This window comes from Megalobrama amblycephala, linkage group LG24 (assembly GCF_018812025.1).
Source record: "Megalobrama amblycephala isolate DHTTF-2021 linkage group LG24, ASM1881202v1, whole genome shotgun sequence".
Taxonomy (NCBI): Eukaryota; Metazoa; Chordata; class Actinopteri; order Cypriniformes; family Xenocyprididae; genus Megalobrama; species Megalobrama amblycephala.
The window spans coordinates 14,247,139-14,261,203 of NC_063067.1; the positions used below are offsets into that span (position 1 = coordinate 14,247,139).

Below are 14,065 nucleotides of genomic sequence, written 5' to 3' on the forward strand. Positions count from 1 at the left end.
AGCCCAAAACAAGCGACTTTTTCTACGGAGCCCCCCCACCCCCAGGTTCCGGTAAGAGAAAAATAAATAAACTGTGTGCACGTTTTTACAATCCGTGAGGACGGATTTTAAACTGTGGGTACAGATTGTCAATTTACATCCATGTAGACAGATTGGTAAACTGCGCAGTTTTACAAAACTGCACACATGGTAACGTTACAGTTTCATTTTTCTCCCCCCTGAGCAAAAAGATTAACCTCGGTGTAGTTAAACTTGAAAAAAATGTGTATATTGACGTCTTTCCGCGTTTGAAAGAACATTCAATTCTCATGTTCACTCATTATTTGACGCTATAAATGGACTAGTAGGAAGAGATGATCGGTTTACGAGCCTCTTGAGCAGAGGCGCTAGCAATCCGTCACGACCATGGTCACGACACATTAAAGAGCCACAAAACGGATTTTATTGTTTGAATTTCTTTAATAACTACACAGTTTGAAAGCTGGGACTTTGTTTAATATCGTAAGTAACCTGCTCTGTCTTGTCTGTCGACGTGTTGCCAGTATCCTCTTTGCTCCACGATGTATTTTTCACTGCGTGTGACGTGACAGCGCCACGGCTTGTCGGACAAAGCAACAGTAACTAAGGGGGGCGGGTCTTTGCGAAGGGCCAATTAGAAGCAGGATGTGGGTGGGGAAAAACTCTCCTGTGTGTATGGGGAAAGGGGAGGACAGAGAGAACAGGCTAGACAAACTCCTACATTTAAATAACATATAGAAAATATCTGCTTGACAACTTATTATGGAGCTGGGATCAAGCCCAAAATAAACAACTACACTTTAGAAACAAGCCCAAAAAAACGCGACCCGCAACTACCAATATTTGTAAGCGACTTTACAGAAAAACAAGCCCAAAGTCGCTTATAATAAGCGGACTTGGCAACACTGGCTGTGTGAACTTTGTTTATGCAATGATAGAGTCGAGAGCTCGGGAGGGGCGGAGATCGCGAACAATTAAAGGGGCCGCAGCCTGAATCGGCGCATTTCTAATTATGCCATATGGGGTATTTTGAGCTGCAACTTCACAGACACATTCAGGGGACTCCTTAGACTTGTATTACATCTTGTAAAAAAAACATTCGATGGCACCTTTAAATTCCCATTACAAATCGGTGATAAAAAATATCTATAGCCTATCACTAAAATACTAGAACATAAATAAATTGCCTGTGGTGGGATATTTATATTTTAGATGGGAAGAAAGTCTCACATATTTGAACATATAATACCATACACATTGCTGTTTACTTTATTATATAAAAATATCTGTGCAACAATATCTTGTTATGCAGTTTTATAATGTATCTGAGTAGGACGTTAGATGTAGATCCTGTAACTAGATACTGTTATATTAGACATAAGCATTGCATTTCCTGTGCCATCTCTTTAAATATCTTTATGAAATAATTGTGTTTTCTCAATCAGGCTAACTTGTGCTGGCTACTTTTGTGACCAAGGCTACTGATGTGGAATTAAGAGAGATTGCCATGCTCAGAGGAAGACTGAAAGGGTTTGTATGGATCTTTCCTTTGTTGTCATGGTGACAGAGCAAACCTGTCTCATTTATAGTTCTTGTCCATGTAAGTTCTGACCGCACAAGATAGACTGAGAATAAAAACCACACGCAATCACCAGTGGAGAATATTAAAGTCACCTTGTCCAGTGCCATCACTATAACCTTGAATCCTTGAAAGGGATGAGTCATGGTCATAAATCTCTGCGATGTAAGATCTACAGCTTTTAATGACAACAAAAAGAAGCTGTGTTTGTCCAAGATTTGGATCTAAAAATGGGTCTTATGTATGGGTGCCTGAATAATTCAGTGTTTTGTAGGCTAGATTAAGAAGATTAAGACTATTTCTCTGTCTCTTTCTTTTTCTTTTATCCTCTCTAATACTTACACTTCATATTTTCATATTCACTATTATAGCTTAAATATGTCATATATAACTTATATAAATAAGTTATTTTTTTTCAGCACATGGCTGACCTTCAACATTATAATGTGGTTGAAATAATGTCAGTTGTTGTTTCAATTATGAAAAAAAAAAAAACATTGAAACAACATTCGTCACCCTTGACCACAAAACCAGTCATAAGTTGCTCAGGTATATTTGTAGCAATAGCCAGCAATACATTGTATGGGTTAAAATTATCGATTTTTTTTTTTTATGCGAAAAATCATTAGGATATTAAATAAAGATCATGTTCTATGAAGATATTTTTTTTAATTTCCTACCATATGTTACGTACGCTGGTGTAGAGATGAGGCTGATACGGATTTCCACAGTAGCACTATACATTTATTAAACAGAAGACAGAGATCACCAAACATACATCTAACAAAACAGAGAACAGACAAGGAGTGCAGGGAGTGAGTGCAATATATGGGAGTGCTGACAATAGAGTCCAGGTGCAGGTGATCCGTGATGATGGGGAGCTGACGAGGGAAGTGAGTGCAGGTGACGAAACAGGAGGATCATGGGAAATAGAGTCCAGGGAAACACGGGATCTGTGACACCATAAATATATATAAAAAATTATTTTTGTGAGTGGATATGCATTGCTAAGGACTTCATTTGGACAACTTTAAAGGTGATTTTCTCAATATTTTGATTTTTTTGCACCCTCAGATTCCAGATTTTCAAATAGTTGTATCTCAGCCACTCAGCTTAATTTTTATAGGTATAAATCTCAATTTCAAAAAAATCACCCTTATGACTGGTTTTGTAGTTCATAATGTAATTCGTAATGCTAGATGGTACGTTGAATCAATGATATGTCTTCACCAGTATACAAAAGAATTATCTGCCTTTTAAATTATTATGATCAGTATTATTATGTTTGATAAGAGCTTTTCAAATATCTAAAATTATATGTTAAAATATAATTATTATAATTATAGGGAAGAACACTCTGCAAAAAATGCAGTCTGTACATTATCCTGCACAGCTTCTGCCAAAAAAAAATTAATGCATGGCCATGAAATATTAATTTCAGAAATTTTATAATTTTACCTTTATACTGCTAACAAAAATAGTCCATTAGCCTACATACAAAATAATCGGCCTAGCAACAAGACGGACACTGCAACAATATTACAGTAATATTAAAGGTGCTCTAGAACCAGTTTTTACAAGATGTAATATAAGTCTAAGGTGTCCCCTGAATGTGTCTGTGAAGTTGCCTATTTTGGGGCATCATTAACTATGCACCGATTCAGGCTGCAGCCCCTTTAAATCGCGCGCTCCCTGCCCCCAAAGTTCACACAGCTAATATAACCCTCAAATGGATCTTCACAAGATGTTCGTTATGCATACTGCATGCATGCATCGGATCATGTGAGTATAGTATTTATTTGGATTTTAACATTTGATTCTGAATGAGTTTGATAGTGCTTTGTGGCTAAAGCTAACATTACACACTGTTGGAGAGATTTATAAAGAATGAAGTTGTGTTTATGCATTATACAGACTGCAAGTGTTTAAAAATGAAAATAGCAACGACTCTCTTGTCTCCTTGAATACAGTAATAAACGATGGTAACTTTAACCACATTTAACAGTACATTAGCAACATGCTAACGAAACATTTATAAAGACAATTTACAAATATCACTAAAATATCACGTAATCATGGATCATGTCAGTTATTATCGCTCCATCTGCCATTTTTCGCTATTGTTCTTGCTTGCTTACCTGCACAACGTCTGATGATTCAGCTGTGCTCAGATCCAGACGGTAATACTGGCTGCCCTTGTGTAATGCCTTGAACATGAGCTGGCATATGCAAATATTGGGGGCGTACATATTTATGATCCCGACTGTTACGTAACAGTCGCTGTTATGTTGAGATTCGCCTGTTCTTCAGAGGTCTTTTTAACAAATGAGATTTACACAAGAAGGAGGAAACAATTGTGTTTGAGGCTCACTGTATGTCATTTCCATGTACTGAACTCTTGTTATTCAACTATGCCAAGGTAAATTAAATTTTTGATTCTAGGGCACCTTTAATAAGCTACTGAAGTCATATGAGGCCATGATTGTGCAAGTTGTGTTTATATGTAACAAGACAACGCGGGTTCGCTGAGTGATACAAGAAACATGAAAGTAGTGCCAGTTTCAGTTACCCGGATGAGTGGACTGCAGCAGCGCTGCCATGGACGACGGATTGACACATCAGAACCAAGTATTCCAGAGCACTGTGTAAAGAAATTAAATAATTAAGGAGATAACAATTAGTAAGTAGCACTCAGCCATGACTAAACCAACATGATATTGTTTGTATATGCAGCACAAAGCCAGACTAATGCCAGCTGTGAGGCTGTTAGACCCTGCAGGAAAACACACTCGAGCTGTGAGAGTCAGTGACGCAGAAAGTAGAGCATGTGTGAGTAAAGTTTGTTTCGAAGGCAGACAGGTAAACTGTCCCGGTAAGAAGGCAGCGCCGCAGGCTCCTGCTGAGAAGTGTGAGATGAAAGCAGATGGCAGAAAGGGCAGGAAAAATGGAACAGGAGGGGGCTGCTGCCTTTTCACCGCAAAAATACGGGGCCATAGCAGACGGTCAGCATGAGGTGGGCAGCGGTCTGCATGGCCACGACCGCTGCTTTACCATACATGGAGAACAACACAAGAAACGCATGCGTTTTTCTACTTTTAAGATATAGAGATACAACGCACTTTGAATTTTGATCTGTTCACTGTTTATTGTTCAGACTGAATTGACTGATGTTCAGAAAACTTCTTGTGCACTTCAGTGTGTATGACCATCATTCAAATGAACACATTGTTACCTCCAGAATCAGACGTGCCATGGTAGAGGTTTATCTCTAGTCATTGTCATGCTGCAGGTTATTGTGATAATGAGTTACTGATGTTATAATTGTAGATATAGAGGTATACTGATTATGATACTGAGGGTATTAAACACTTACATGAATAATTGTACAGCATTCTTTCAGCATTACCTCACTATAGTTATACTGTCTGTACTATAAATTCTTAAGGGGTGCTAAATTCATCTATTAGTCCTAATATATTCCACCTGAAAAGGAACAGCATATAGATCTAGCAATTATGAGATCATATAAAAATGTTCTGTGCAATACATCAGTTTCTGAAGCTTAAAAAAGGTCTTTTTCTTGCTATACATTTTACGCACTTGATATTTATAGATTTGAAGGTGCTTAATACTGGAAGTTTGTTAATTACTAAAACAGCAGTTGAATCTAGATCTATATGAATATCTAGCTGATCATTTAAAGCCAATGAGTATATTTATGAACTTCCTGAATCTATATTGTATAGTCCTGGAATACATAAATAGTATTAAGCACTGTACATTTATGGTTTTTGTATGTATCATATTCACATTATTACTGTCAGTTACCCATCAAGGTTGACAAACAATTTTGCACCACTTTGGCAGTCATATAACAGTTCTTGTAATTGGCAGATCAGTCTGCGGACTCCATTACAGATGAATGAGTTGGTGATTTATGAAGTATTGTTTAAAAAAAAGAAAAAAGAAGAAGACTTCCATATCAAACCACAGTCATTTTGGTTTCACAGTCTTTTCTCTTCTGCCATCTCTGCCTTGTCAATTAGTATATTTCTAACCACCACAGTACTTGTATCCAGTTAGTGAAGTGCTTTGAAAAGTCCACCAGAACGGTGATCTATTAAAAGGCAATCTCACATTTTTTTTTGTCCTCGTTTCATAGGCTTCCCAGTACTGGTCCTGGAAAGCCGTGAGATGTCCAGGTTTTGGCTCCAGCCTGGGTTTTAACACCTGATGCATCAGGTAATCTCATCCTCTGGTTGTAAGAAGTAAGGTTAAGACAGTGATAAGGGGAGGAATTAGTGCCAGGCAGGAGGAAGACTAAGAGGACAACGTAGCCATCCAGAATCAGAACTAGCAATCCTTTACACGCTGGCCTTTTGCTGGTTTTACAGCACCGCCGTCGCTCCTCACACGCTGTTCTTGTCTGGGAGCTCGGCCTCGGGGGTGCGGGGGAAGTAGACGGTGGTCTTGTGCTCTTCGTAACGATCAATGTGCTTGAGGTGGACGACCATGTGCAGGGCGTAAGCCAACACGAGTAGCAGAATCAAAGAGGTGATTAGGCCCATCAAGATGGCTGGAGTGAAGAAAGTTGCACAGTCACTTGCTGAAGCAAACTTGTTGGACTGGACATTAAAGGCCTGGATCTGAAAAAAGATATAAAATAAATGTTTTCTGTCTGAGAATGTGCTAAATAACAAATAAATTCCTTTAAATTGTATTGGGAACCTAGACCTTGCTCTGTTGACTGATGTATAAAACAGAGAAATGTCTTTAGAAATACAAAAATGTATTTATTTTTTAATAATATGCTGGGTATTTTTGTTATGTTTTATATTTATCGTCTTCCAAAAAATGGACAACTTTGAATTTTGTAACACATCACAATTAAAAGCAACAATGCTATGTGAATCGCCCCTTATGCACTCTTTTAAAATAAAGGATCCAAAATGGGGTTTTCTCAGTGATTCCATTTATGAATCAATTTTGGTTCAGTGAATAGTTCTTAAAAGAACCATTTTTTTTAGTGTGAAGAACATTTTTAAAATCTAAAGAACCTTTTGTGCAATGGAAAGGTTCCATGGATGTTAAAGGTTCTTCACAGAACCAAACATCTATGCCAATAAAGAACTTTGTACTGTTTTGTTGAGCATTTTCTATAAATAAACTTAGTCATTTTCAAATACAGTATGTCAGCTAAAACCATACAGACTCAGAAATACAGAAATACAAAATTTCAGTAAACTTTTTGAAAACACTCGAGCACATTTCGTGGCAGCTACCTGAAAATCTGTGAAAGTGATGTGCCAGTTTGCCGAGCTGTCAGTGTGGGAGCTGGGCACCAGTAGGGTGTCATATTTCTGTAAGCTGCTGACATGCTGGCAGTGGTAAGAATAGGTGGCGGGGGCATAGACCTCCGTGGCATTGAACGTGGCCTCGTGAGTCCAGTTGTAGTGGATGTGAACACTGTCCAGAGTGAACCAGTTCTGGCTTACTGATTCGTAGAATGTGTTGGACATCTGAAGCCTTCAGAAAACAGACAAGAGGAAGTAATTAACAACTGAATGTAATTATCAGCCGGTGAGGTTTTGCGCAACCTTCTGATGGATACGTCAAGATGAGTGTAGAAGAAGAAAAAGAGTGTTTACCTGATAACAAGTCCCCTGATGTCTTCCACATCACCCAAATGCAAAGATAGCCTATGAAAATGCAAAATTGTCATCAGATTATATATACAGTACTGTTTAATATTTTTGTGGGAACTGTGATACATTTTCTCTGGATTCTTTGATAATTAGCAAGTTTAAAAGAATAGCATGTATTTGACATTTTTGTAACATTATACATTTTTTTACTGTCAACCCTCTGGTGTTCTAAGGTCATTAGATTTTTTTTTTTTTACTTCATCGGAATGGTACGAAACTTGGTAAAGGTTTTGGCACTTGCTATGTGAACACAATCATGGACATGATTCGAAAAGGTTAAATGGTACTCGTGGTCAAAAATGGCCTCATTGGAAATGAATGGGAGACTAATTTCATCTAGTGAAAACATTTGGTACTGCAGCCAAACAAAATCTTACTGAAAGCCCATTTTTTTTGAGATATCAAGCACAAATTTGGAACACAACTTGTTTAGATTTATGGCTTTGATTTTCTTGCAGTTTTATAGTAAAACATGTTTTTGAAAATATATATTTCATAAAAAAAATTAAATAGTATTTTTGTGCATTTTTCATAACAATAAACGTTAAAAAAAAATTAATTTCACTTCATTGAAAATTAAAGGGTTAGTTCACCCAAAAATGAAAATTATGTAATTAATGACTCACCCTCATGTCGTTCCAAACCTGTAAGACCTCCGTTCATCTTCGGAACACAGTTTAAGATATTTTAGATTTAGTCCGACAGCTTTTTGTCCCTCCATTGAAAATGTATGTACGGTAGACTGTCCATGTCCAGAAAGGTAATAAAAACATTATCAAAGTAGTCCATGTGGCATCAGAGGGTCAGTTAGAATTTGTTGAAGCATCGAAAATACATTTTGGTCCAAAAATAACAAAAACTACGACTTTATTCAGCATTGTCTTCTCTTCCGGAATCCTTTCCATTGAATTGACTCCATTGAATCAGAGCTTCGTTTACAGCATGAGGGAGACGCACGCTGTATTCAAGCTGTTTTACATTGTTTGTATTTTGGTATTGCTATATTTTTTAAAATGGTGCGCAAGTGTGCATGTCGCGGATGTCCTAATCACCAAAAACAACCACGGCGACGTAAATGTGCATTACCAACGCCGACAGATGAAAGGATTCAGTGGAATCAATTCAATGGAATCAATTCAATGGAAAGAGAATACAATGCTGAACAAAATCGTAGTTTTTGTTATTTTTGGACCAAAATGTATTTTCGATGTTTCAACAAATTCCAACTAACCCACTGATGTCACATGGACTACTTTGATGATGTTTTTATTACCTTTCTGGACATGGACAGTCTACCATACATACATTTTCAATAGAGGGACAGAAAGCTCTCGGACTAAATCTAAAATATCTTAAACTGTGTTCCGAAGATGAACGGAGGTCTTACGGGTTTGGAACGACATGAGGGTGGTGAGTCATTAATGACATAATTTTCATTTTTGGGTGAACTAACCCTTTAAGTCTGTGCCCTAAAGCATTCAAAATGTATGAGTTGTATAAGTTGGAAATTTCATTTTTAGGTCCATGCTCAAAAAGTGAATAAATGGATTATAACTACAGCGTAAATATAATTTAATACCATAAAATGACTTAAAAATACAAAATATTAAATAAAAAAAAACATTATAGAACTAAAATATAGTACATTCATTTCACTGAAATTAAAAACCAAAAAAAAATCTGTCAATTTTGACCGACATGCAAAGAGTCCCAAAAGGTTAAAAAAAATCTTACTGACTCCAAATTTTCAACAGCACATACATATATTTAGGGGCCCCAGAGCCCCACATAAAATGTCTGAATGTGAAAAATAAAATATTAAATATCCAGGAACCAAATGGCACCTACAAACATGAATTTAGTGGATGAAGTCAGTTCCCATCAGTCCAAAATGTTGAAATACTTTTTTCATTTTGAACAATAAAACTATTGTTTTATCATTCTTTTAAATAAATGTCACGTGGTTTGATATTTTGTGACATATTTTGTTAGATAAGATTATATTTTAATATATAATGTAATGACTAAGTCTAAAAATTACATTTTAGGGCCACTACATATAGTACAAAATCTACTGAATCTATGGCAGGAGTTTTCAAGAATACTTACGTGGCCTTCTCCTTTGTACAAAGAGAGCCTTTGGTGTCTACTTGTGCATTGGGTCCAAACACCCTCTCTGTGAGGTCCAGAAAAGTGTTGTTCCTGTATCGAATAGCCAGTCTCTTAGCTTTGAAGAGGATGCAGATCTTGCCATTGTAAGCTACAGTCAGTGGGGAGTAAGGTCCCGAGCTGGTAGACTGTAGTAACTTCCGTTTGGTTCTGGGCTGGGCATGCAGATGCCACCCGTAAGGCTGTTTGAAAATGACAACAAGACAAACTGAGTGATGATGTATGGAACATGTGCATTATTGATGGGCTTCTCTGATCTCAAAGGTTTTCTTAAGAAACGCTCAGGCTTAAGATAACAGATGTGACAGATATTTCCTGGATCACAAATGCTTTTTCCCCCCTCATAATATGTTAGTTCTAAATCCGTCACTGTTATTGGTCTTGTAGGATGCTGGGTGAATTAAGGCAGAGATGTTGCTTATGGAAGCCAAGGTCACATTGACTATCACGGAAAATGCAATACCTGCAGTATTCTTCTGAGTGGATTTTCAGCTGCAGGCGAATAACTCTCCTCGTGTGAGGCACTTGGACTCTCAACATGTTCTCCATCTGCATCATAAAATGTTGAAATAGGACAATTGGGAAGATGGCATGGTGAGTTTTTTCAGCACAGAGAATCACTATATTTTTAAGCACACAAATGTGCAAGAAAAATAGTTTCATTTTTGCAGTATGAAAGTAAAATTCAAAAAGACAAAAAAGAGGTCTAGAGATAAAACTAGTACTGTATATTGTTTATTTCAATCTGAAATAATATTCCATTTATATTAGCTTCTAATAAACTTTTTAAATAAAATCTGCTTAAACTGTTGTTATACAAGTTAAGTTCCTGAATTTGACTGGCAGTGGGGATTTTTCAGTGACACTTTCTACAGGTTAAATCATTACACCAGTGGGTGGTGATATAAGTGATTCATTGAGTCAATTTCAGGCAACTGATTTGCTCAAAAACACTTTCATTCATGAATGGTTTTTGTGAGCAAGTCATTGAATTGTTCACTCAACCGATTTGTTCAAAACAAAAGTCAACTGCTCTATGTTATTCGGAGACATATCTGCTGTGGCTTCATTTGGAAGTATTTTCGTTAATGGAGCAAAAATAGTTAACTTGTAAATTATGCAATATTAACTTCTTGTTTATTAAAATGTAGCATAAAACATATTATTCCTTTTCAGGTGGAATATATTAGGACTAATAGATGAATTTAGCACCCCTTAAGAATTTATAGTACAGACAGTATAACTATAGTGAGGTAATGCTGAACATATTAACAAGTTTCATTCGACCTGGCAGCTTGCTCAATAACGCAATAGATAAACACAAGTTTGACTTTACACCGTTATGCACAAAGTTAACAAAAGTGACAACAAGAAAAAAATCACACTCAGCAGAAATTGGGATTACTATATATAAACAAAGCTGAATGCAGAAAGTTACACAAATAATGCAAGCAAACCCAAAAAGCATAACTGCCATTAAAGTAATAGATACTGACCTGTTCTAATTCTCACAGCTTGATATGGTGGGACCTCCGAGCTGTGATGGAAAAACAAAGCAAAACAAAAAGGGGGTTGATCTCTTTGTGTCAGGCTGTGGCCTACTTATCAGCGTCTAAGACAGATTTCCCATAGATCCACTCAGCTTGATGCACCAGTGATGCATGACCACAAGTCTGACATCTTCAGTCCAGATTAGTGTCTCAGGAGAAGACAAGACATTTAGTTGAATGTCATGATTCTCATGTGCTTAGCACCTCAAGTCCATCAACGAATTGGGAGCTGAAAATTACTTAATGGCACCTTGCGTGTACATATGCACATCGTTTGCCACCTTGTCCCTCGCGCTGGAACTTGCTGGATTATCCTAAGATGAACCGTTTATACGTCTAATCGCAGAGATAATGAGCTTGGCGGACGATCTCCTAAAACCTTATTAAGAATCTGCTGCCCTATTTGGGAGAAGGTTTCCTGCTATGTCAATGTGTTGATGTCCAATGAACAGGCCTAGATTAAGGCCTGTTCACCTGCAGCAAAGTCAGTAGGGTGTGTGATTGTAAACGAGAGCATCAGATGACCCTGGTTCACTTCCTTTAGCTATGTACTACACCAGGCCCACCCCACCCACCTCTACTACACTGGAATTTAGCGCTTAGAGCTTTGTGATCATGTAAGAGATTAAAGAATACAGCAAAACATCAGACTTGTGGGGAAAATAAACAGATTACTGCATGGAGCATTTAAGTTCATTCAGTTCCTAAGCGTGATGTGAGCATTGAATCAACAGAGACGTGACATATTGACTCATAAAACCCCTATAATCCAATCAAGGTGACAATACATCTCAAATTCAGGTGCAAAAACTGAAAAAATTACATATGAAGAGCTCATTTGAACAATTTTTCTTCTTTCCGGGTATTTCCCGGAAAATAAAATCCAAAACGATGTACATAAGCATAGAAATGATATAAAAATGAGCTCTAGAGCTACATTTGTACAGTTTTTTTCTTTTAGTTATGCTAAAAAATAAAAACAACGTAAGCACAGCAAATATGGTCTTCAGAGCCCTGCTGAGGAGTGTGTGTGCACGAGGAGTGACTCTCGCCTTTGTTCTAATGCCAGTTTACCGAGGTCAGCAGCTGAGGACTGCGCTGCTGTCATTGGTTATGGCTGGACACAGTAGCCTAAGTGCTGAATTGAGCATTTATGTAATGAAAAGCAGCGCTCACACTATGTCTTCACCTCACAGGCTCTGTCAGAGCTCAATATCATCTTTTGCATACATATTATAGGTTTAGCATACAGATTAGCACAGTATTCTACAAACACAGCAATGCTTTAAAATAGATTTGTCTGTTAAATGGTAATAAGATTAAAACCTTTGGTTTAATTCCACTTGCTGCCATTCTTGACTGTCTGTTTTGGTCTGCAGTGACCCTGAGAAACTTGAGAAGGGTTGTAAACCACTCAACACTTTTTTACTCCTAAGACACATTTCTGGACTAACAAGATCCCCAATGTTTCAACAGTCTGCAATGCTGTTCTTATCCCTATAAATCCTAAGCTTTAGATTCTATCTAGGGAGGGATGGGCAAGTTGGTAGGTTGTTTACCATAGCTGCAGTTTACAGAATTAAAGGAAGACAGCTTGATCTCTATCATATAAAATATTCACATATATTATTCATATATTCACATATAAAGGCATGGATAATTCTAGGAGGTAACACAAAAAAAGAATAACCAATTACTTCTTTAAACATAATTTTGGCTCTTTGATCAAGTTAAAAATGACAAAAACCTCAACTTGGATCTTATTCATTTCAAACAATTACAATACTCATACAAAAAACAAAATAAAGAGAAATATATCATGTGACAAATCAGGCATCATCCAAACAAAGAGATAAACGAAATATTTTTTTTTTAAGTTTGCTGATGTTTAACTTAATATATACAGTAAATCTCATTTAAAATATACAAAAAGTAGTTATTAGATTATATTTTTTGAGACATTTTTGTGAAACTTTTTTTGGTCATTTCATTTCAATTTAATTTAACTCTATCCTGTGTGGTGAGCAATAGATTACTCATAACTAGTATTATTTTTTACAGTAATATCAGATGAGTCAATCAGTTGTAAATTACTAAATAAATAAAAATAAATAAATGTATCTAAATTAACATATTTATGCTATTCCAGCTTTGATACGAGTAAAGGAATTCATCAACTGTGAAAGTGTACAATAAACCGAATGAGTATATTTAAAGATGTTCATATAGCCAGAGCCATCCGAATCTCACTTCTTTCTTCTGTTTCTTGGAGTAGCATCTGTAAACTGACTCCTACAGACACTGGATAGGGTCTGCCTGCTGTCCCATTGTCATAGCCATGTTTGAATGTCTTGTACTTACAGAGAAGAAAAACTGCAGCAAAACCACAACACACTCTGAATCCAGAGCCCACGTACGTCAAATTAATTTATGAGTTCCTTGAATGCTCTTTCAGCATTTTCCTAATAAAGCGCATTTTCTTGGTGTCTCTTGCCCACTGTAAAAGACTAAGACAGTGCATCAGCTGCACAGCATCACTGCCCCATTCCCCCTCCCCACGCTAGAGCTGAAAGCGCAGCTCTTACCTCCTGTCCAGGATCGCAGGCACTTGATCGAAGGGCAAAGACAGAGAGATAAACACACACAGTAACAGGGAAAAAAACAGGAAAAGCTTGTGTTTAGCCATTGAGACAATCTGACGAGACTGCCAGAGATGAGGTCTGCTTCATAATCTGCTCTGAACGCACATCCCTAAACCTGGGCTCTCTGACGGGCGGCCCGCGCAGCCAATCAGCGGGCAGGGGGGAGATAATCGTGCGTCATTCGCCTCACAGCCTTCATTCTTGCAGCCTTTCTCTCTCCCCACACCCTCTCTCTCTCTCTCTCACACACACACACACACACACACACACACTCTTCTACCCCTCCCCTATCGTTTTCCTCTCTCTCTGCACCCTCTGTCTCATACAAACATACAGTAGCTGCCGACCAACCTCAAGCAAAGGGCTTTATGTGTTTCAGCTCCAGTCCCAGGAGCCTCGTTT

General features: G+C 37.4%; 1 protein-coding gene across 1 annotated transcript; it reads right to left on the bottom strand.

Annotated features, from left to right (window-relative positions):
• Nucleotides 1-4,716: 4,716 nt before the first annotated feature.
• atp6ap1lb (ATPase H+ transporting accessory protein 1 like b) lies at nucleotides 4,717-13,851 on the bottom strand. The gene is made up of 7 exons (XM_048178116.1): nucleotides 13,607-13,851; nucleotides 10,968-11,008; nucleotides 9,935-10,020; nucleotides 9,412-9,653; nucleotides 7,246-7,296; nucleotides 6,880-7,123; nucleotides 4,717-6,243 (listed from the first exon to the last, which is right to left on the bottom strand). Exons 1-7 carry the CDS (start codon nucleotides 13,705-13,707, stop codon nucleotides 6,007-6,009), a joined length of 1,002 nt encoding a protein of 333 aa, XP_048034073.1. The 5' UTR covers nucleotides 13,708-13,851; the 3' UTR covers nucleotides 4,717-6,006.
• Nucleotides 13,852-14,065: the final 214 nt, after the last annotated feature.

Bases quoted from the DNA above. Each gene is read 5' to 3' on its own strand.
- atp6ap1lb (XM_048178116.1), bottom strand. From the start codon at position 13,707: ATGGCTAAACACAAGCTTTTCCTGTTTTTTTCCCTGTTACTGTGTGTG. The intron at 7,297-9,411 runs GTAAGTATTCTT...GCATTTTCATAG, and splicing joins TGTACAAAGGAGAAGGCCAC to GCTATCTTTGCATTTGGGTG. The intron at 7,124-7,245 runs GTAAACACTCTT...TGTTTTCTGAAG, and splicing joins ATCAGGGGACTTGTTATCAG to GCTTCAGATGTCCAACACAT.